This window comes from Triplophysa rosa, linkage group LG17 (assembly GCF_024868665.1).
Source record: "Triplophysa rosa linkage group LG17, Trosa_1v2, whole genome shotgun sequence".
NCBI lineage: Eukaryota > Metazoa > Chordata > Actinopteri > Cypriniformes > Nemacheilidae > Triplophysa > Triplophysa rosa.
The window spans coordinates 12,654,396-12,676,551 of NC_079906.1; the positions used below are offsets into that span (position 1 = coordinate 12,654,396).

At 37.9% G+C, this 22,156-nt stretch overlaps 1 protein-coding gene and 1 pseudogene across 1 annotated transcript; both read left to right on the plus strand.

Annotated features, from left to right (window-relative positions):
- The first annotated feature begins 418 nt into the window (after positions 1 to 418).
- On the plus strand, positions 419 to 14,230 carry LOC130567841 (putative helicase mov-10-B.1). Its single transcript, XM_057356300.1, has 22 exons — positions 419 to 645; positions 744 to 846; positions 2,313 to 2,518; positions 3,646 to 3,884; positions 4,014 to 4,257; positions 4,402 to 4,536; positions 5,104 to 5,266; positions 5,349 to 5,503; positions 6,170 to 6,343; positions 6,430 to 6,577; positions 6,753 to 6,920; positions 7,142 to 7,239; positions 7,350 to 7,447; positions 7,643 to 7,741; positions 7,981 to 8,083; positions 8,594 to 8,711; positions 9,766 to 9,957; positions 10,117 to 10,182; positions 11,662 to 11,787; positions 11,903 to 11,991; positions 12,075 to 12,193; positions 12,669 to 14,230. The coding sequence occupies exons 1-22, from the start codon at positions 497 to 499 to the stop codon at positions 12,728 to 12,730; spliced, it is 3,054 nt and encodes a 1,017-aa protein (XP_057212283.1). The 5' UTR covers positions 419 to 496; the 3' UTR covers positions 12,731 to 14,230.
- A 1,251-nt stretch (positions 14,231 to 15,481) lies between these two features.
- Positions 15,482 to 17,738, plus strand: LOC130568328 (uncharacterized; annotated as a pseudogene).
- Positions 17,739 to 22,156: the final 4,418 nt, after the last annotated feature.

The following is a 22,156-nucleotide window of genomic DNA, read 5'->3' on the forward strand; positions in this document are numbered from 1 at the left end:
AATTTACCATGGTGTTACTACAGTAAAACAGTGGTTATCACAAAATAACCATGGTTTTGAAAACCATGTTTTTTGTAAAAACCATAGTAAACGATGGTTACTGTAGTAAAACCATGGTTTTGCCCTAAGTAATCAATGCCCCCAAAAACCCATGGTTACTACACTTGTACCACAAAAAAAACATGGTTAATTTTCGTAAGGGGGAGCACTAGCCCCTCAGCATACGGATAAAACGTATTCTAATAATTTATAATTTTGTAAGATCTTTGTTTCTCCACTGTTTGTCTTTTTGTACTTATAATTAAAAAAAGTATTTAACGGATATGTATATTATGACGTTCTATTTCAGAGACTTGAAGACGCTAAGTTTTAAGCTAAAAATGGGTTGTAGTTTTCGTTTCCTTCCGCAAAGACAGCTGCGTTCGCTCAGGCAAGCGGTTCATATCTCTGTAAAGCACCACAGAGCCATCAGCAGTGAACACGCGAGTCAGACAAAATGAACAGAAGAAACAGAAAAAAACTCTCTCTGGCAGATGTGCGTTCGGTTGGATTAGACTTTATAGAGCTGCTGGAGGGATCCAACAGGAGATCTATTACTGAGAAAGAAGAGCTCAGAGACATTTACTATAACGAGTTTCAAAACAGGTACTGTATTGGCCTACTCTGTACTGTTTTTCTTTATATATATTTAAACAGCAACAGCTTATTAAATGGTGATCATTCTGTTAAATAAATGAATCCAGGGACGGAGTCAGAGATCCAAGCTTCTTTAGTGTCCTGTGTGCATTAAGTAAAAACAAAGACGCTCGCATTACTGAAGATGGACGCGTTTACTTCAACACTCGGGTAAAAAAACATTACATTACATATCTTTATGTTTCTCTCTTTGATATTCTATTGCTAATATTAATGCAAAAATTATTTATTTTGGTGACAGTCGGCTATTAACTGTTGAATAAAATGGTGTAGATTTGCATTAAGCATTATTTTATAGAAGTCTGTATTCTGTAATGGTGAGATATGCTGAGATACATTATGCCAGAAAGCAACAGAACTAATGTATTAACTTTTTTTTTAAACGAAACTTTGGATCAGAGAAAGATTATACAGCAACGATCGATTAGTGACACATAGCCTAGCATCTCATTTTACAAACAGTGGTCTAGCTAATATCTGACTCGCTGTAAACCTCTGGTTTATGACATGCAGGACTGTATGAGACTAAATTCGATCCAGAATAGATGAAGTCCCAACACTTTTATACGCATTTACAACATGTTTGATAACACAAAACGCTAGAAACAAGACCTTAAAGTGGTCTTTTTTAAGAAAACTAAATTATGCATTTACAGACTGAAGCTGTAACTCAAGATTATTCTAAACAGCACATTTCTAATCTTTAAAGTTTCGTGGGAGTCACTCCCTCTCTCTCTGCTCAGATACAGAGAGGACAAAATATAACTCTCCATTCAGCCAAGAAAGATTTATGAAGGTCATGGTGGAGTCACACTTGTTTTTCTTCGGAGGAATGCATGAATAGAGAAACACACAACACTTAAATATTTGTGCATGAGAATAAAGATTGGTGGCTAAATGAGTAGGAATGTAATGTAATTTTAAAAGAGCAAAAGACAATGCATTTTACATTTTAGATTTTAAATTTTACATTGTAGCAAATCAGTTTTACATAAATGCATTTCAGAACAAACAGTATACAAAAGATTAAACAGTAGAGTTATAAGAAAAAGAGAAATGATAAAAATGCAGGCTAATTATAAAATACATTGAACTCAAGGTTTTATTTCAGATGTTTCATAAAATGGATATTGTTATCAACTGTAAAAATAATTTTCTTTAGGATTGTGACCAGACACTTATATTCATAGCAAGTATCTTCACATATGGCATAAGAATGCCAAGAATGTACACTGTAAAAGAAAACAATAAAATCCTGTGTAAATTTCTCTTGGTTTTTTCTGTAATTTTACGATTTTTGACTGTATTTAAAAAATACATTTAAAATCTAAAAAATAGAAAAAAAACGTAAAATTACAGTTTTTGACATTATACGGCGTGGAAAAAACAGGAAACTGTAACAGGAAATTCCGTAAAATTACATTTTTTTACAGTGTAAATGACTGAATTGACTGTAGTGAGCGATTATTTATGTTTTATTATCTGAATGTTAGAGATAATGCTATATTAAAGGACAATTTATTTACCCTTTTATAAATATGGGCTGTATGTGTTAGTCTGGCATCGCTTCTGCTGAGAGAAGACAGAAACTGAAAACCATGTTGTTGTACGTCCAGGTACAATTGCGTTCACGCGATCAATGGTTTAGACCCCTTCACAGACAAAACCAAGCCTCGCCCATTCAGACTAATGGTAGTTCCCCACCACTCCCTAATGGCCAGGAGACCTCTGACCCGCCTTCGGTTCCAGGGCCAGATGGTGAAGTAAGGGCAAGGAGAAAACTAGCTAAAGACATACTACGCCGACTGAACACTGTAGACAGGTGAGCTGCTTATTTCACTTTCAAATGCAAACTGACTTCTGAATATTGCCAGAATGTGACATCTTATAACAGGAGTACCACCTTTATTGCCATGACTTTAAATAGATTAAACGTGTAAAACATGTTGTGCCCCGAAAATTATTATATTTAGTTATAACTACACAGTTGTCTTATTGTTATTTCGAAATACTTTATTAAACTTTCAAACCTTTGATTTTTAACTGACAAGCTCTTATGTTTGTTTATTGCATATCGCTGCTCTCCTTCTGAAACCCCGTATCTCCATATTTTGTAGGGTTTTTTTCTTCCGTAAATCATTAGTAGTAGTCACACTTTGAGTTTGTCACTGGGTTTTGCAAATATCTAACCAGTAAAAAAATTGAAAAGGTGCTTGTAAACTTTGACAACACTGTATGACCATTTCTTGTAAAACAGTGAATTGGACATCCAAGGTTTTAGAAGGAAAGTGATGGTGCTGTATGTTCACAAATGGGTTTTTTTGACAGTTAAGTTTTGACTGGAGAAAGTAAAAAAATATATCAAACTATGCTCACCTAGAGTTTTATCCTGGGCTCTTATTCAGTCCAAGTCATGCATTTCCAAATTTTCTAGAATAAATTAATATGTTGGCACAATTAGATTTTTATCTACAAAATGATTTCAAGTATTTAAGCATACACCTCAGAATTCAGTCAAGGGATCTTACACTTTTGAATGGTAAATGTGACCCTGGATCACTTGTCTTAAGTAGCACGGGAACATTTTTAGTACAGTAATAGCCAACAACATTGTATGGGTCAAAATTATTGATTTTTCTTTTATGCCAAAAATCATTATATATTAAGTAAATATGCAAAACTTCATTATGATGGCCTGCTACAGCCCCTCTGATTATCAACTTCAAAGGCATTTTTCTAAATATTTAGATTTTTGTTGCAGCCTCAGATTCCAGAGTTTTAAATGGTTGTATCTCTGCCAGATATTGTCATATCCTAACAATACATCAATAGAAAGCTTATTTATTCAGCTTTCAGATGATGTAAAAATCTCAATTTTTGACCCTTAAGACTGGTTTTGTTGTCCAGGGTCACATATTACAAATATCAAAACAAATGCCTCTTTCCCAGGTCTGAATTTATAGCTGATAAATATGGGGTACGAGTGTTTTCAGAGGCACTGACAGAAGACGGCACGATTCAGTTCTTCGTGGACAGAGCAGAAGTTCATGAGCTGAAGCTGTTTGTGGAGAATACGGGTCAGGAGGTGGTGTATTTCACATACTACACGGCCCTCCAATGGCTTCAGTATTTTACTCTGGAAGACAGCAAGAAAGTCACACGCAACAATCCGCTTCGCCTTAAACCAAGTGAGTACAGTTAATACAAAGGACAAAGCTGTTTTTGACATGTATGTTTAAAACGCAGATTAGAAATTCTCTCCATATTCCCTCCATATAAGTCAACAGGATCCAACCTGAACTTTTTTTTGTCATTAGGTGAACGATACGAGGTGATCGTGAGATTCAAATCAGATCACATTGGAGTTTATTCTGCCACACTGGCATTTGAGTTCAAGAAAGACAGCATGACAGACAGTTTCCACATTGTGCGCTTCACTGAAGTGGTTTACAGGTCCGAACTTGCTGCTCAACTTGGTCCCAAAGAACCATATAAACCCTTCAGACTTGAGCCCAATAAACCATCGAAATTCAGCATGGATGAGGGTTTTCGACCTAAAGAGTGAGTAAAAAAATCCAAGAATTGATTACATTACGTTTTATTGGCCTTTGTTTGTATTAAACTGCTTGTAGAAAATCTTACACTTGCAGAATATTTAAAATATATACATAGATTATACAATTGCATGTTTTCTCATACCTGCAGTTCTACTCGAAACTTTTTGAAATTTGTTGTGCCATTGGCGCAATACCCTCTTCCATCGGACATCCATACGATGGTCAATTTCCTGAAAAGCAGCAATTCTTCCCGAGCTCCCACAATACAGCTCCAGAAATATCGGTAAGTGGTCTATACAGTAATTCCAAGTATGCCTGTTAGCAATGATCTAAATTCTGATCTGAGATAAATAATAGCATATTTGTGACCCTGGATCACAAAACCAGTCTTAAGTAGCACGGGAACATTTTTAGTAAAAGACAAAAATACATTGTGTGGGTCAAAATTATCGATTTTTCTTTTATGCCAAAAATCATTAGGATATTAAGTAAAGATCATGTTCCATGAAGATATTTTGTAAATATCCTACCTTAAATATATAAAAACTTTATTTTTGTGAGTGGATGGTCTGCCACAGTGCACCTGATTAACATATTCAAAGGCAATTTTCTCAATATTTTGATTTTTTTGCGCTCTCAGATTCCTGAGTTTTAAACGGTTGTATCTCAGCCAGATATTGTCCTATTTTAACAACTCATATAGCTATAGAAAGTTTATTTATTCAGCTTTCAGATTATGTAAAATTCTCAATTTCGAAAAATTGACCCATAAGACTGGTTTTGTTGTCCATGGTCACATTTGCATCTTTCTGTGTGAAGATGATTATTAAACGTCATTGGCTCTTACTAGGTCTCTGCTTGAGAAGGATCTGAATTTTCATGACTACGCAAAGCGTTTTGAATTACTGCTGTACCTGGAGGAGGATCAGATGCGTATGGACATAAAGAGATACAACAAAGATGATGTCCCCATGGAGAAGGACAGTCAAAATAAACGACTGCTTGTTTTAGAGGTATGTTGTGTTCTTACTGTTTGTTATTAAAGCAATGAAGTGACCCAATGTACACATACATCATAAATCTCTTGTGCTAAAGCTTCCTGGTGTATCTGAGAACCGTCCATCAGTTCTGAGGGGAGACCATCTGTTTCTCACCAAGAGTGAAGAAATCAATGCCTTAAATGTAACGAAATACAAGGGCTACGTCCACAGAGTAGAACTAGACCAGGTCAAACTGGGCTTCTCCAACAGGTATGAAAAATGAGATCTTCGAAAGAGTATTTTGAAGAACACTTTGTATCATTTGAGATACAGTAAAAGAGTTTAATGTACTTTGAAAATATGCTTAAATAAAAAGTAAAGGTAAAACACGGTCATGAACGTAATTAATAAAAATAAAATATAATAATAGCAAATAATTAATCTGAACTATAAGTTAAATAATTTTACTTATTTAATGTGGAAATTTTCACAATTCTACCAGTTTCAGTTGTTACTATTTTTATAATTACATATATAATTCAATCTTAATGATATTTTGTAACATTTTAATTTATTTTAATTGAATCATTTTAATTTAATAAATGATCTGTTTGTGTAGTGTTAAGTTAAGTAATTGTAACAGAAAGTTCTTCTGAACCAGTGTTGTGTACATCTTCTGAAGTGATCTATAATTTTTCATTCTTGTAAAAATAATGTATGTTAAAAGTAAAAACTATTTTATAGAAAAATACAAAACATTTGCACTAGTTTTCTTATATTGTGGATACTGTATGTGTAGATGTGTGTTCATGTAAGTTTTGCACAACCTATTGCAAAATTGAAACTAGTTCTTGAAGTACCAATGTTTTTTAATATTCATCACCAGGCATTTTTTATCTTGAGTTAACCCCTTTATCTTTGTCTCTGTGTTTCAAGGCTGCTTGCCAACTTCATAGATAATATGAAATTCCATGTGGAGTTTACTGTCAATCATCTCCCACTAAAACTGCAACACCGAGCCGTGAACATGGCGGTCCAACACAACCTCAGAGATGTGTTGTTCCCTGCCAGCCTGAGGAACACAAACCCTGTGTCTGCACCTAACCTGAGGTCAATTAGACTCGCGCTTTATCTCACATTAATGAAACATTATGGAGTATTTCAGAAGGATGTATGATGTGTGTGTGCTTGTGTAGACTCTTTGATTTAAAGCTGGAAAGAAATCCTGAACAGAAAACCGCAGTATGCAACATCGTCGCAGGTGTGTCAAAGCCGGCACCGTACTTGGTGTTTGGACCTCCTGGCACAGGCAAAACTGTCACAATAGTGGAGGCCATCAAACAGGTAAAGCAAGTTATCATAATTACAAATGAACACACACCCAATAAACACACCTGCATGCAAATCAGCTCATCTCATTGTGCCTATATGCAAAATTTTACAACACATAATATAAGGAGAAGATCCTATAAAATTAAATGATCTAATTTTGTGTCTCTTTCTGTGTTTAAACTCTCAGGTGGAGAAGAACATACCTGGTGCTTTTATTCTAGCGTGTGCTCCATCTAACAGTGCCGCTGATCAACTGTGTGAAAAACTGATCAACAGCCAACATGTTAACAAAGGGAAAATCTACAGAATCTATGCCAGTTCACGCAATCCTAAAGACGTCCCTGCAGCTCTAGTGGTTGGTGTCTGTGTGATTTTGTTTATGAGACATGACACATTTTGTGCAATGACTATTTAACTTTAAAATATGAAGCATTTGTTAAATCTAACCAAAATGTGTTTAAAGCTGTTGTGTCCTTTTATTTATATCAGTAGTCAGGGACACAAATAGCCCCTTTTGCACATGAAGAGTTTATGTGTTGATTGTGAATTCATCTACATTTCTTTGTGTGTATTTAGAATCACAGCAATGTGGAGGGAAATACGATTGTTCTCCCATGTAAAGAGGATCTGATGTCCTATAAGATCCTGGTCAGTACTCTGGTCACTGCAGGCAGGTAAAGAGCTTCATCATATACAACCACAATAGATACACACTCTCTCACTCACAAATACACACAACAGTAAAGATTGTGTGTGTGTGTGTGTGTGTGTGTGTGTGTTGTAGGCTGGTCAGTGGAGGTGTTCATGTGGGTCATTTCTCTCATATCTTTGTGGATGAAGCTGGACATGCTGTGGAGTCAGAGACCATCATCAGTGTAGCTGGTGGATGCTCTCGCTTTCTGTCTCTTTCTTTCTCTCTCTCTCTCTCTCTCTCTCTCTCACACACACACACACACAATACTTTTCTATTTTCATTGCACTTCATTCTGCACTCTCTGTAAATCTGTAAACTGTAGATCTGCACTGTACTGAACTGTAGTGGGGTTATTTGTAACTGCATGCATGTCGTGTGTGCAGGTTTGCTGAATGCTGGGACAGGACAGCTTGTTTTGGCTGGAGACCCCAAGCAGCTGGGGCCAATTCTGAGATCTCCTTTTGCCATTAAATATGGACTAGGTAAAAGACACATGCTTACAGATAATGTATAGGCTACATATACTGTACATATTTGTTTTGTGCACTGAGGCTTTTTGTGACATAATAAAAACCATCTTTTAGGGGCTTTTTGTAGATCCTGTTTAATAGATTGCTAACATAAATTAAGATTTTATTTAAACATTTTACAATTGTAGCATATTGTGTTGTAAATACGAAGCATGAATGTTGATCTGTTACAGTATGTTTCCCTTCTGTAGGTCTTTCATTGCTTGAGAGGTTGATGACACAGAATAAACTTTATCAAAAAGGTGCAACAGGATATGACAACCGCTATGTCACCAAACTGCTAAAGAACTACAGGTAAAGTTTTAAGAATCTGAACTATCTGTCTGTGGTTGAGTTTTCAGAAACATAAAAAGCAGTCTGAAGGTCTTTTATTATGTATTGTAGTGGCTTGCCAGAAATTTGCCACTTCTGGTGGGAAAGTATGTATGACACTACATTTGACTTAAACAAAATAATTTTATTGTGACAAAAGAAATCCACCCCAAAAAGTGCAGTCAATCCTAAGTAGGTCAACAAACTGTCTCCCTTTCCACTGCCTCAGCCACATCACTTCCTGTCTAAAATGGCTGCCTACAGAAAATTCAAGCAGGTGCAACCCCTCCCCCTTCACCCCAGGGGAGCCCTCGAGAACACAACAGAACAAAGAATCATGAACATTATAAACAAATGAACATTGTAGTGTATTATATGCAATATGTTATTTATGTTCATATCATAACTGCATGGCTTCTACATGTGTTAATGAGCTACCTGTTATTAATAAACTCTCTGTCTCTGATTCTCTCTCGCTCTTTCTCTCCGCAGGTCTCATCCATCCATTCTGAAAGTTCCTAATGAGTTGTTCTATGATGGGGAGTTGATGGCATGTGCAGAAGAGATCAGCTCGAACCAATTCTGTGCCTGGGAGCATCTACCTAAAAGAGTATGAGACAGCTGTTATATATGAAGAACATCAAGAGTAGCTTTTATATAAAATCTGTTGTGTTGGCATTTATATGCTTGCTAGTAGCATCTAAAAGAATCTGCAAAGGATACATGTGATGCTGTTTTATCATTGAGTTGAATGAGGTATTATTGTGGCAAATCGGCCTTCCAACGCAGAAAGAAATCTAGCAGACAAGAATTCCAGATGCGAAGAGTTCAAAACATTATTTGCTCGAGCCAACAAAGTGAGATATTCATAAATCATCTGAAGTCATCTAACCAATGCACATCTGACTCCAAACTTTATACAGAAATCTCTTAATACAGAAATCTCAGGTTGTTTTTCACATTGTTCACCAATCAGACTTCACATGATATCATCTTTTTATTAGCCTTGCCACTTTTATATTTTAATCCGGCCTACATGGCCCATCCTCTTTGCGCTCGCTACAGTTATATTTTTGTCTCTCTTTCTTGGAATTAATCGTGGCGAGTGCTTCCCAAAATTAAAAAAACAAACAAACATATCATATGCCCTTTAACATATACTCTTCAAATGCTATTGAACAGATACATGATTTACCATTATGTTTTCCACAGTCAATTACTCCGGCTAAAACATTGTGAAACAACCCAGTAACAACCCAGTGTTCGTGACTTAGTGTAATAAAATATAGAAATGTATACTGGTGTACGTGCAGTTCATGACTTAGTGTAATAAAATATATGGTGTGTGTGCAGTTCGTGTTCAAGTACTCGAACTCATACATGAGGCCTATAACTAAATGTGCAATATTATATGAGATAATCCACCATAGTATCTAAATAGGGGAGATAATAGATAGGCTTTAGAACAGAGCTTCTGTTTGATACACCTGTGTCCTGGTTTCATTTTGAAACAAAGGGATGGGAAAGCCATCATTATCAGTTACACCCTCCACATCAAGTTCTTGAGGAATGTGAAGGCCGAAACAGAGATAACTTCCTTTCCAAGCTTGTGTGTTTTATCTACTTTTTACACATGCTTCCCCTCTACTCTGCTGCATTTTCAGGACTTCCCTGTGATTTTCCATGGAGTGATTGGGAAGGACGACAGAGAGTCCAACAGTCCCTCGTTCTTCAACACCTTTGAAATTGACGTCATCATGGAATACCTGGAGAAGCTGCTCCTGACACAGGGCAAGAAGGGAATTGCCAAATTGTCCCCTAAAGAGATTGGCATTATCGCCCCGTACAGGAAGCAGGTGAAAATGGCTCTTTAATAGCCCATGGGTGAGATGACACCTGGAATTTGAAATAATCTATCATCTGGGAAAAAATAATTTGGTCACCGATTGGCCTTCCTGAGGAGGAATTCATGACACAACTAGATATATAATCAACTTCATTCATTGTTTTTACAGGTGGAGAAAATCAGCAAAGTCATCAAAATAAAGTTTAAATCCTTGATGGGCATTGAAGAGCTCATGGTCAGTCTAAATCTAAGCTCTACAAACACTCAGTTGTGTGTTCTTGTCTAAAGCTTGCTACAGACTGTACGATTTTGGGCTGTCCCAGACGAAAGATGACAACCGTGGCGATTTCTGTGGTAGTGGCTCCTAAACGCTGGTCCTATAGGACAGTGAGAGAGACTGAAAGACGGCCGTGGTCAGGGTCTTGCGATCAAAGACAGCCTGCAATCCTTTTATGGTAGTATCAGAAACCTAGCTTGTTCGTACGACCTACGCCTACTGAGTAGCTAGAATTGGCTAGAATCTAACTTTATGTCTAGGTGAAATTCGTAGTCAGTCGGTGGAACACACAGAAGTTCTGGATCCAGGGAGCCAAGAATGACACAGACACAGAAGTGCAGTTCACTCAAGTCTCAATCTTTATTGAGTACAGGTCCATTATATAGGAATATATGAGGAAATGGTGTAATACTCTGACCCAGACACTTAGGACAGATGGAAAATCACAAAACATGGATGTTAGTATTTCTGCTTAGGTTCACATTTCTTGAGTTCCCTGTTCTCTCCGTCTGGAACATACTGATAAGGGCATAGCCACTTCAACTCGTAATTCTGGGTGACTTTTATGTGAGGTCAACATGTACCATATGCATATGTATTGAGAAACCCATGGGATACATAAACAGGACATAACATAATATTTATGTTGGAATTAAAGAGTAGGACACAGGCAAAAAGAATCTCACAGTAGCCAATAAAAATGCAACATGAAATGACGTATTGACATGGCAATAAATGGAGGCCCTTGAGGCAAAAAATTAAAAAAGATAATAATATTGCTCTCTTCCGCTGCAACCTCTTCTTTTGTTTCCAGCACACATGAAAAGCACAACTGCCAAAGTGCCATTCATGTTGCTGTGTTTGTTTACAATTTACGCACGCTGATGACGTTTTTTAACTTGCGCCGTATAGCCTAAGTTTCAGGAGGTGTCATCATCGTACAGTGTACATGCATGTCGTTCCCAAGTTTATTAGATCCATGTCGCGCAGTGTGACCTGTCATTATATTATAAGATCGCTGAAATCGCACAGTCTGTAGCAGGCTTAAAGGAGTAGTTCACTTTCAAAACACATTTTCATGATAATTTACTCACCCCCATGTCATCCAAGATGTTTATGTATTTGTTGGGGAGTCCACTATATGGAGAAAAATCCTGCAATGTTTTCATCAAAAACCTTATTTTCTTTTCGACTAAAGAAACAAATACATAAACATCTTGGATGACATGGGGGTGAGTAAATTATCACGATAATGTATTTTGAAAGTGAACTACTCCTTTAAGTCAGGACAGATGAACTAAAAACAACTTGTGTGTGTGTGTGTGTGTGTGTGTGTGTGTGTGTGTGTGCGTGCGTGCGTGCGTGCGTGCGTGCGTGCGTGCGTGCATGCGTGCGTGCGTGTGCTGTGCGTGTGTGTGCGTGTGTGTGTGTGTGTAGGTTGGTTCAGTGGAAGAATTTCAAGGCCAGGAGAGGAAAGTGATCATTGTGTCAACTGTTCGCAGTAGCAAGGAGAACATCACTTTTGATGAAAAATTCAACATTGGGTTCCTCAAAAGTGAGAAGGTAATGTAGATCACACACACACTGGGCAGCACATCACACAGTGTTTGTGGCATTTTTGCATTGTGTTGGATTTGACCACATCATTGGGGAGTGCATGCATCCCTCTCTTCTCCAGAGATTCAATGTGGCGGTGACGAGAGCCAAAGCTCTGCTGATTATAGTGGGAAACCCCATCATTCTACAGACAGATACAAACTGGGGCAGGTATGTCTTCTTTTAAATTAAAATGCATAGAAAAAATCCTGGTCTGTTTGTGAGTTGTTAATTTTGTACATTTGTGTTTGTAGATTTATTAAATACTGCAAAGAGGAGGGAGGTTATACCGGATATGATATTTCCAGCATGAAGGAAACGGATAAAGTTGTTGATCATTTGCTTGCTCTTGATATGCGCGCACTGGTGCTTGGTAAGACAAGGCCCTACCCGATGTCTTGTTTATTAAAGAATAATTTCTGGGATTTTTAGCTTGGTGTAAAATTGAGTTATTTTAGTTTTGCAAACATAAGATTAACTTGATGCTGTCTTTGGTCAAATGTATTTAAGTATTTTATTTTAAAATATTTTCAGATTTATTTAGCACACTAGCAATCACGTTTCTAGTGCTTGTATGCACACAATTTAGTTGTATATTTAGTTGTACAGGGTTTGAACTTAACTAAGAAGGAAGATTTGCACATCACTTCCGGTATATGCATGACATTTGTGTGCAAAAATGATTGGACTATATTTTTTAGTTTAAATTAATATTACATATTTAAAAACATGAAATAGATTAAGCTGTTACTCAGCATTTGATCCCATGCATAAAAACGTATCAAAATACTGTACTGTCCTTTATGGTTAAGATGACTTGTTAACTATTGCCTTATGTCTCCTCCTAGTGGAAACAGAGGAGAGTGTCGTCCAACAATATGTGAATCCTTGTTGGAGACATGAACACTGAAGTGCAGATAATTCTCAAAGCCCCACCTCTTCAACCACCCGCCACTGTGCAACACTGAAACCTTAATGAAGTGTTTCATTTTAAAGTTGACATATTTTAGGTAATTATTAGGTAGTTATTTTGTGTGTAAGAATGAAATATATAAATGCACATACGGTGAATAAGACTATTTCCCAGATTGTATTCTAGACACAATGATAAAGCTCATCCAGTGATGAACAGGCAGTCATGCAATGACAGGGTAACACGTGTAAGCCTTAATTTAATATTGTGTGATCATTTATTGTGGTAATGACGGGCTGCACAGATGTTAATGCGCAATAAATGACTGTCACTGTTTGTTTTAGAGTGGATTTTGTTTGTGTTCTTGTTGTCTTAAACCTGCGGTACAATGACAATGTCTTGATAAACCAAAAACGAAGCAAATGCTGGAAAATAACATGTATAATATCTTGGACCAATGATTTGTCAATTCAAGTTTTTCAAATACACTGACCAAAATTTAAACGCAACACTCCACTCCTAAAGGAGTGGACCAACATTCCACAGGCCACAATCAACAACCTGATCAACTCTATGCGAAGGAGATGTGTTGCACTGCGTGAGGCAAATGGTGGTCACACCAGATACTGACTGCTTTTTGGACCCCCAATACAGTAAAACTGCACATTTTAAGGTGGCCTTTTATTGTGGCCAGCCTAAGGCACACCTGTGCAATAATCATGCTGTCTAATCAGCATCTTGAAATGCCACACCTGTGAGGTGGATGGATAATCTCGGCAAAGGAGAAGTGCTCACTAACACAGATTTAGACAGATTTGTGAACAACATTTGAGAGAAATAGGCCTTTTGTGTTCATAGAAAAAGTCTTCGATCTTTGAGTTCAGCTCATGAAAAATGGGGGCAAAAACAAAAGTGTTGCGTTTATAATTTTGGTCAGTGTACATAGCAGTGGATTTCTTCATGTGATTATACAGCATATGGCGCTACCTGCTGGATATTGGGAGTACTGCTAAATGCGACACTTCCATAAGTGCGATAACTTTCAGGGTATGTAAGTAACCATAGCAACTTACTCTCTGAAGATAACCTGCTCCGGAGCAGGTTATGTTCCAGGGTTAGTTCATTTTAAGGAAATGTTACTACGCTTTAGGGGTTGTCTGCGCATGTTTGCGCTTTTAATGAGCGTCAAGTGGGAGTGGAAGCACAGATTGCGTATAATATATTCTAATTTTACAGCAATATTACAATTACATTTCCAATATCACCAATCGCAATTCAGCATTCACAACTAATTTTATTATTAACTTTATTATTTAACCTTTTAAAATGAAATAATCTTTCATCTTTAATAAAATAATGTAAGCTGTTATTGTTAACTTTATGTATTTATATTGAATACTGTATTTCCTTTTAATTAGGTTTATTAAAACATCTCCAAATATCACTGGATGAATATGCACACCTTACAAGGTTTAAGGTTATTAAAGTTTTTCATACTGACTGTATTCCTTAAAAATGTCTTTCTGATCCTCAGCCTCCTCTTACAGTTTAGTATTGAGAGGCCTTTCTCCAAATTACAATTAGCATTTCAGGATAGGCCGTTTCCACCTCTTTTAACATTTGGAAAGCCATGGCCTTTTAGCTAACAAAGTCAAACCAAAAAATGAAAATGGATATTTTTGAAATACATTCATTTAAAATGGATATATTACATGACATATTGGACATGTAACTGTGGGCCTAACGTTTCATTCTCTACCCCTGTCACAGCAGACCTTCATCCTCTAATGCAAATGAAGTATCATGGTTAATGTGTACTGAAGTGTTAAACAAGATTTTTTAAAGATTATGACAACTGTAGTTTCTACAATTAAAGGAGTCTCCATTAATATGACTACATCAGCAACCGTTCAAAATAAAGCTGATACATTGCAAAGTCAGTTTTTACAAAACCAAATAAAAGTAGTTTTTAAAGGAACAAATTAGAGGTTAAATATACAGCCTACACAATATACTGGTAGAAAACCATACACATGCTAAATTAATTGTTACAAACATCTCAACAAATCTAACAGAGAACGCCATGAAGAATATATATTTTAAATATCTTAGTATAAAAATACTTATATATACAGTAGTAGCCTAAATATATCTAAACTATCTTTATTTAATAGCATTTATACTTTTCGAAACGTACAAATTCAATTACACAATATTTGTGTTTTTACTTAGCACTTTATACTCTGATGCAGATTTAAATCTTTTGAGCAAAAAACCCCTGATTTATAATGTTGTTTCATGGTCAAAACATGTAAGCTTCTTAACCGTTTCCATGGTGACTCGTGAAATCTGTGATCCATTGACAATGTATTCATGTTCTTCCTGTGAGCGAGTGTTAACTCTGGGTATCTTTCGTGAGGTTGATTAAACTTACTCTTCAAACGTGTTCTGGAACCGACATACCCCGAGTAAGCAAGGTTTGGATTCATCAACCCAGAGTTCAGGGTTTAGCTGACGATAAGTTAACTCCTCTCCTTGTGCTGTAACCTTGCTGCGGTGGAGAGGCTTGCTCGCTTTAAAGACCCTAAGAGCTGGAGGGAGCATCTGGCCCCTAGTAGGTCCAACCACACCAGATTGGTCTTAGGCGAGTAGCCAGACAAAAGACAGCACACCGGTCCTCCAGGTTGGGGGTTGGGCGTGGCGCTAACAACGCCACCCCGTAAAAAAGATACTGTTACAGAAACTACAATGAGCAAACCCATCGACACCTGGCCCATAGCAGGTCCCAGCCACTCTTTGAGTGGCAGTATGGCCACCCCTGATGAAAGCCGAAAGGAAGTCAGGTGTGTGATGGAGGGACTGCTTGGGCAAAAGACCAAATGGACATGGAATGTCCGAATCATGTATGATACCTCCAAGACAGCACAAGTCCTCAGTGAAATGAAGAGATACCACCTGTACATCCTGGGGATAAGTGAAAGTCATTGGAAGGGCTCCGGACGCCAAGTTCTGCTAGATGGATCTGTCATTCTCCACTCAGGCCATGAGAATGCCCATACACATGGAGTAGCCATTATTATCTCTATGGAGTAAGCCAAAACCCTGCTGGAGTGGGAGCCAGTAAGTAAAAGACTGATCAGAGTGCGCCTCAACTCTAAGTTCTGCAACTCACCATCTTGCTCCAAATGGCAGTCTCTAAGGTACCCCAGCACGACATGCTTCTGATAACTGGCGACATGAATGCCAAAGTGGGAACCGACAATTCCAACTACGAGAGGGCAATGGGCACACATGGGCGTGGAACAAGAAACAACAATGGTGAACGCCTTGTTGATTTCTGCTTGAACAACAACCTGGTCATTGGTGGAACTATTTTTCCACACAAGAACATCCACAAGCTCACATGGAAGTCGCCTGAAGGTAGAACCATCAACCAAATTGACCACATCATAATTAATGGAAAGTGGCACAGGTCACTACAAGATGTGAAGGCATATCGGGGTGCAGATGCCTACAGCGACCACTACCTGCTCGTTGCCACCATCAAACTCAAATTGAAGAGGTTGGTGCCACAAGGCCAGCGGCAGAAGATGCTGAATATTGCAAAGCTCCAGTATCCAAAGAAAAACAAGGAATTTGTGCTGGAACTGAGAAACCGCTTTAGCACACTAGATGCTACCTCTGTAACAGAAGTGCCCACTGTAAACCATAAATGGAATATCATCAAGAATACATATTCTGAAACAGCACAAAGGTCCTTGGCTTTAAACAAAGAGGGGCCAAGGAATGGATATCAGCTAACACCTGGCAGAAAATTGAGGAGAGGAAACAGCTAAAAGCAAAGCGACTGAACCTCAAGTCCCAACAGCTAATTGAAAAATCCAAGTTGGCCTATAAAAACAAGAACAGAGAAGTGAAGAGGAGTGCAAGGAGAGACAAGAGGGCTTTTACAGAAAACCTGGCAAAGGAGGCAGAGAAAGCCGCAGCCTTTGGGAACCTGGGGACAGTATATAAGATTACTAAACGACTTTATTATATTAGGGATAAGAATGGCAACATCTGTTCATCAGAACACGAGCAAGCAGCCAGATGGGTCCAACATTTCCAGGAAGTGCTCAACCACCCTGAACCAGAACAACCTGCCAACATCATAACAACAGATGACATCATAGATATTAACATCAGCCCCCCCTGACCTTGCTGAGGTTAAAACCGCCATCTTATCACTAAAGTCTGGCAAGGCATGTGGACTGGATGCCATTGACACCAGGCTCAGACAAAAACAAGCAAGCTTCAGGAAAGGAAGAGGGTGTATGGACCAGATCTTTGCACTGCGAAACATTCTAGAGCAGTGTTTAGAATGGAACACACCCCTGTACATCAACTTTGTAGATTTCAAGAAAGCCTTTGACCGTGTCCATCGGAACGCTCTCTGGAAGATACTTCACTACTATGCAATACCACCCAAGATAATTAGAATCATAAAAGTCTTTTATAAAAAGTTTGAGTGTAGTGTCCCTATGGGTACCACTCTTACTGACTGGTTTCCAGTACAGTCCGGAGTGAGACAGGGGTGCATCATCTCTCCCATCCTCTTCTTACTTGCAATAGACTGGATCACAACCATAGACTGGATCACAACCAACACAACAGCAGACAAACCCAGAGGCATCCAGTGGACCCTGTCATCTCAGCTGGAAGACCTTGACTTTGCAGGCGATCTTGCTCTCCTTTCAACAAATCACTCCAAATGCAATCGAAAACTGACAGGCTCAACAAATATGCCAAACAGGTGGGATTTAACATCAACACTTCCAAAACTCAAGTGGTGTACATAAACTCCACCCCCACAGCACCCATCCATGTGAATGGAGCACTACTTGAGTTTGTGGAAGACTTCACCTACCTTGGCAGCCTTATCAGCAAGAACAGCGCAGTGCATAAGGACATAAGAGCAAGGCTGGGAAAGGCTCAGGGTGCCTTTTCCCAATTCCGTTCCATCTAGAGGTCTTGTGGAGTGCAATAAACGAGGAGACAAAAAAAAAGATGTGTCGGGTCCGCTTACTCTCCACTTTAATATAACTCTCACACCGAACAGCGAGTCAAGTAAACCACAGCAGTGTGAGTGACGTGACGTTAGTCCAAAACAAGTCAAGAGTAATCGATCAAACGCTTCAATCTACGCTGAACCAATAGTAGGCAAGACCAACCCATCTAATTATCATACAAGACACAGAAAAGTAAGAATAAATTCAAGAATAAACAAATAAACGTGGAAATAAATACATGCGATAATAAATAAATATAAAAATAAATAAACGTATAAATAAATAAATGTAAAAATAAAAAGAAATGGTAAATAAAATAATCTAAAAATAAATAATAATAATAATAATAATAAATAATTTAAAAATGGACACAAAAAATAATAAATCAATTTAAAAAATTTAAAGAAAAGTTAAAGCTAAGATCAATAATAGCTAAAACGAATTATTTTGTTTTATCAAACCATTCATTCCTTNACATAAGAGCAAGGCTGGGAAAGGCTCAGGGTGCCTTTTCCCAATTCCGTTCCATCTAGAGGTCTTGTGGAGTGCAATAAACGAGGAGACAAAAACGAAGATGTGTCGGGTCCGCTTACTCTCCACTTTAATATAACTCTCACACCGAACAGCGAGTCAAGTAAACCACAGCACACACATCACAAACCGGAACAACACAACACAACTAACTCCTCCCTCCCTTAAAGGTACAGTACCTTGGTGAACGTCTCCTCTCGTATTACTTGTGGTTCGCCACAGTCTAAAGTTTAGACTCTAAACAATACACAGTAACCACAATAACTTACTCTGTGAACCTAACCTGGTCGGGAGCAGGTTTTCTTTGGTAAACCCAGAGTTTATTTCAATCTCCTCCCCCTTTTAAAGCGCAAGTGGTGTGGCTCGTTCATTCATTCATTAATACAGTCATTCATGGCGCACATTTTGATCACACAGAGACCATCTCAGTGACTAATATGTCATATTTTATTTTATAGAGTATTCAGTACATGAAGAGGCTGCATTAATTCATAGGGATGTACTTTGATTTCAGGAGAGCAATTTAGACCCGAGTGGAATTTTGTCATTTCACTGTGCATTTTTATTAAAACTGTACCGTTTTTCTTTAGATGTATCAAAATATATTTCATCCATCCTTACATCAATAACATCAGCCATCATACGTGTATTACATCAGAGCATAATTTTCTATGGACGATGAGAATGACTTAATAAAGTGTGTAAATAAAGTGCATGAATAAAGAAATTAATAAATACAGACATACATGCAGAAATGAAGCGATAAAGGTAATACACAGCCATCCCAACTTAAATCTGCTCTGATAAAGTGCATAAATCAGAGCAGGGTTCGAATCGGTGATCAGTCTCACGTTGCACGAGAATCTGACGCCCTACAAGTTTCCTATACACCATGACGTCACATTCGCATAACTGTGTGTTCAGACCGCCGCCGTCGAGAACGTCAAAGTGGCTGGAAGTCATTCATTTTTTTGTTTCATTCATTTCATGATTATTTTATTTGTTTATTGGTACATTTATCTATTTATTAGTTTAAATTTAAGTCATATTCAGCACATTAGTAAATCGACTGTAAGAGGGGAAAGTGTGCATCGCTCTCAAGTGCTTTCTGCCGCCATGTTGCTTTTTTTGGTGCTGTTGTACGGTGGCCTACTAGTGCACATGACAACGAAATTTAAAAAGCAAATATAAGTTCACAACACAACGCAATCAAGCTACAACACAACGGAATAAAGCCACAACACAACGGAATCGAGTCACAACACAACGGAATAAAGCTACAACACAACGGAATAAAGCCACAACACAACGGAAATGCTCCCGACCACTAGGGGGCACCAAAGTTCTTATTATTGTTCTATATTTTTATGGGCACATTCGGCACTTCCGTGCTTGGTTCAGTGCAGACAGCAGCGGGAGAGAGATCCGGGAGAGCATTAAGGATTTTCACGCTGAATATTAAAGCCGAGGACAAACATTCTAAGACTTTTTCTTTCAACTGGAGCGGATTCTAGTCAGAAAAAGCACACGACTGCTTCAGACCACTATACACATTAACACATTAAATTACTGATGACGACTGGACTTTCTGCTAAACCAACAAATCTATTGATCTATTTACTGATATAGATGGCAAGCTTGCATTATATTCCCGTTTCGTTAGTCATAAAACCGCAATGCTCACGTTTTTTTACACTTGGTTATGCGTTAATTGTTTTAGAGGTTATGCATGCATAATAAAGTTAAATAAATTGGTAATGAAAACAATATTTAATAGAGTAATCAATTATTCGTAACGTAAAAAAACGAATGCAGACTTAAGTCAGAGCTTGCTCACTGAAACTGAGATAGGAGACTGTGGCATTGTCTGGATCTAAATGCAGACTTAAGCCCATTGCACATTGAGTCCGAAATTTGCGTCCGAAATTTCCGTGCGTTAAAAAATAAATACGACCTCACGTTGTGTCAATCACATTTACACACTGCCTCGATATTTTCGTCCGTCATAAAAAATTTGGACCGAGGTTCGATTTTCTGCGTTTTTCGCATCCGTCAAGCATTTTGAGTGGCCTTTTTTAACCATTCAGAGACACAGTACAAACGAGAGCCAAATACAAAAAAACGCATACGACAATTTCGGACTGTATGTGCAAAGACCTTTAAAGTTGAAAAGTACTTTAATCAAAATAATAATAAAAAATACACGTGTTTTGATCGCTGGATCGAAATTTGATTGCTTAGCCATGTTTAAAACAAGACTGTATTGTTCTTCTGTACCCTTACACACAACGCCAAGGCACTGCACGCAGCCGCAACTCGACGCAACACCACACCACATATTTAGTAAATAATTTGCATTTGTAAATAATAAAACGTGTATTTTCCTTGAAAACAGCCGTGTTTGTCATTTAAAAACATCTATATAATAATAACCTATATATTAATAAAAAATTGACATTCAGTTTTTCCACAGTAGAGCACACTTTCCTTTTAAATGCTTTACACAAGCAAAACAGGCTACCAAAACCACTAAAACAACCCCCAGCAAAACGCGCACCTCCTACCCGGCATGACCTAATTTATCATGCTGAAAGTGCCCCCTAGTGGTCGGGAGCATTTCCGTTGTGTTGCGACTCGATTCCGTTGTGTTGTGGCTCTATTCCGTTGTGTTGCGACTCGATTCCGTTGTGTTGTGGCTTGATTGCGTTGTGTTGTGGCTTGATTGCGTTGTGTTGTGGCTTGATTGCGTTGTGTTGTGAACTTATATTTGCTTTTTAAATTTCGTTGTCATGTGCACTAGTGGTCCACCATACTGTTGCCATGGTGAATCGTAATATCGGAGCTCCATTGATCATGGCTTGTCGTAATTGTGGTGCAAGCGCTTAACTCAAGGTAAAGGGCTCAGCATAGTCCAGGCGAATTGCGCTTTCGTTCTGCGTTTTGGGGTAAAACGAAGCTCGAAAACGTTGAGAGACGGTATAGCGTTTTCGAACAATCCAACACCCCTTTGTTTCTGGAGGCGGGGTTTACATGACGTGTCCAAATAGCCTCTGCGCACGTGGCTATTACGTAATGGCCATGGACCAATGGTGGCTCGAGGGTGTTTACCGGCCAACGCGAACTTTCCCGGAGAGTTCTGTTTGGTTTGCTGCTGCAAACTAGTGAAACGAATTGTCGTTTGGACTAGATTTTGTTCGAAATCAGATCACAGATGGTCGTTTTTCGAATGTAGTATGCTGAGCCCTTAAGTCTACCCAGAGTTGATAGAACTAACTCAAATACGCTATTCTGAAACCAAAAACTCTAAATTTCGCATCTCGGTATAACGTTAAATCTACTCAGAGTTCACATTTTAACTCGGTGTTGGTTGGTTGAACCTTAATGAAACAGGCACCATATCTTATATCAAACTTATTCATTATTTGACAACCATCTTAATCTTAACGATAATCATCGCAGCCTCTTGTTGTGCCTGTGTTATGGATCAACTGGGGATTATCTCAATTCACCAGATAATACATTATCTATTTTTATACAACTTTTTCCGTAAATTAGGCCTATATTTCATTCATTCTGCTGTATATAGCACATACCTTGTACTACAATAGTCTATTCTTATTTTTTACTTGTACATATTTACATATATACATAGCTTTACTCTCTATATCTTTATCTTATGTTTATTGTATTGTATTTCTTAAATTTTTATACCCATAGGCCCTTATTTAAATCATCTGTGTACTGTATTCTATTATGTTATGGTCTCTGTGTACTGTTGTTGCGGTTTCTGTGTGCTCTTGTCACCAAAACAAATTCCTTGTATGTTCAAACATACTTGGCAATA

What these genes read in the sequence shown, in the direction of transcription:
- LOC130567841 (XM_057356300.1), top strand. Translation starts at nt 497, where the DNA reads ATGAACAGAAGAAACAGAAAAAAACTCTCTCTGGCAGATGTGCGTTCG. An exon ending in GCGTTTACTTCAACACTCGG is followed by an intron (nt 847 to 2,312) that starts GTAAAAAAACAT and finishes TTGTACGTCCAG; the next exon opens with GTACAATTGCGTTCACGCGA. An exon ending in ATACAGCTCCAGAAATATCG is followed by an intron (nt 4,537 to 5,103) that starts GTAAGTGGTCTA and finishes GGCTCTTACTAG; the next exon opens with GTCTCTGCTTGAGAAGGATC.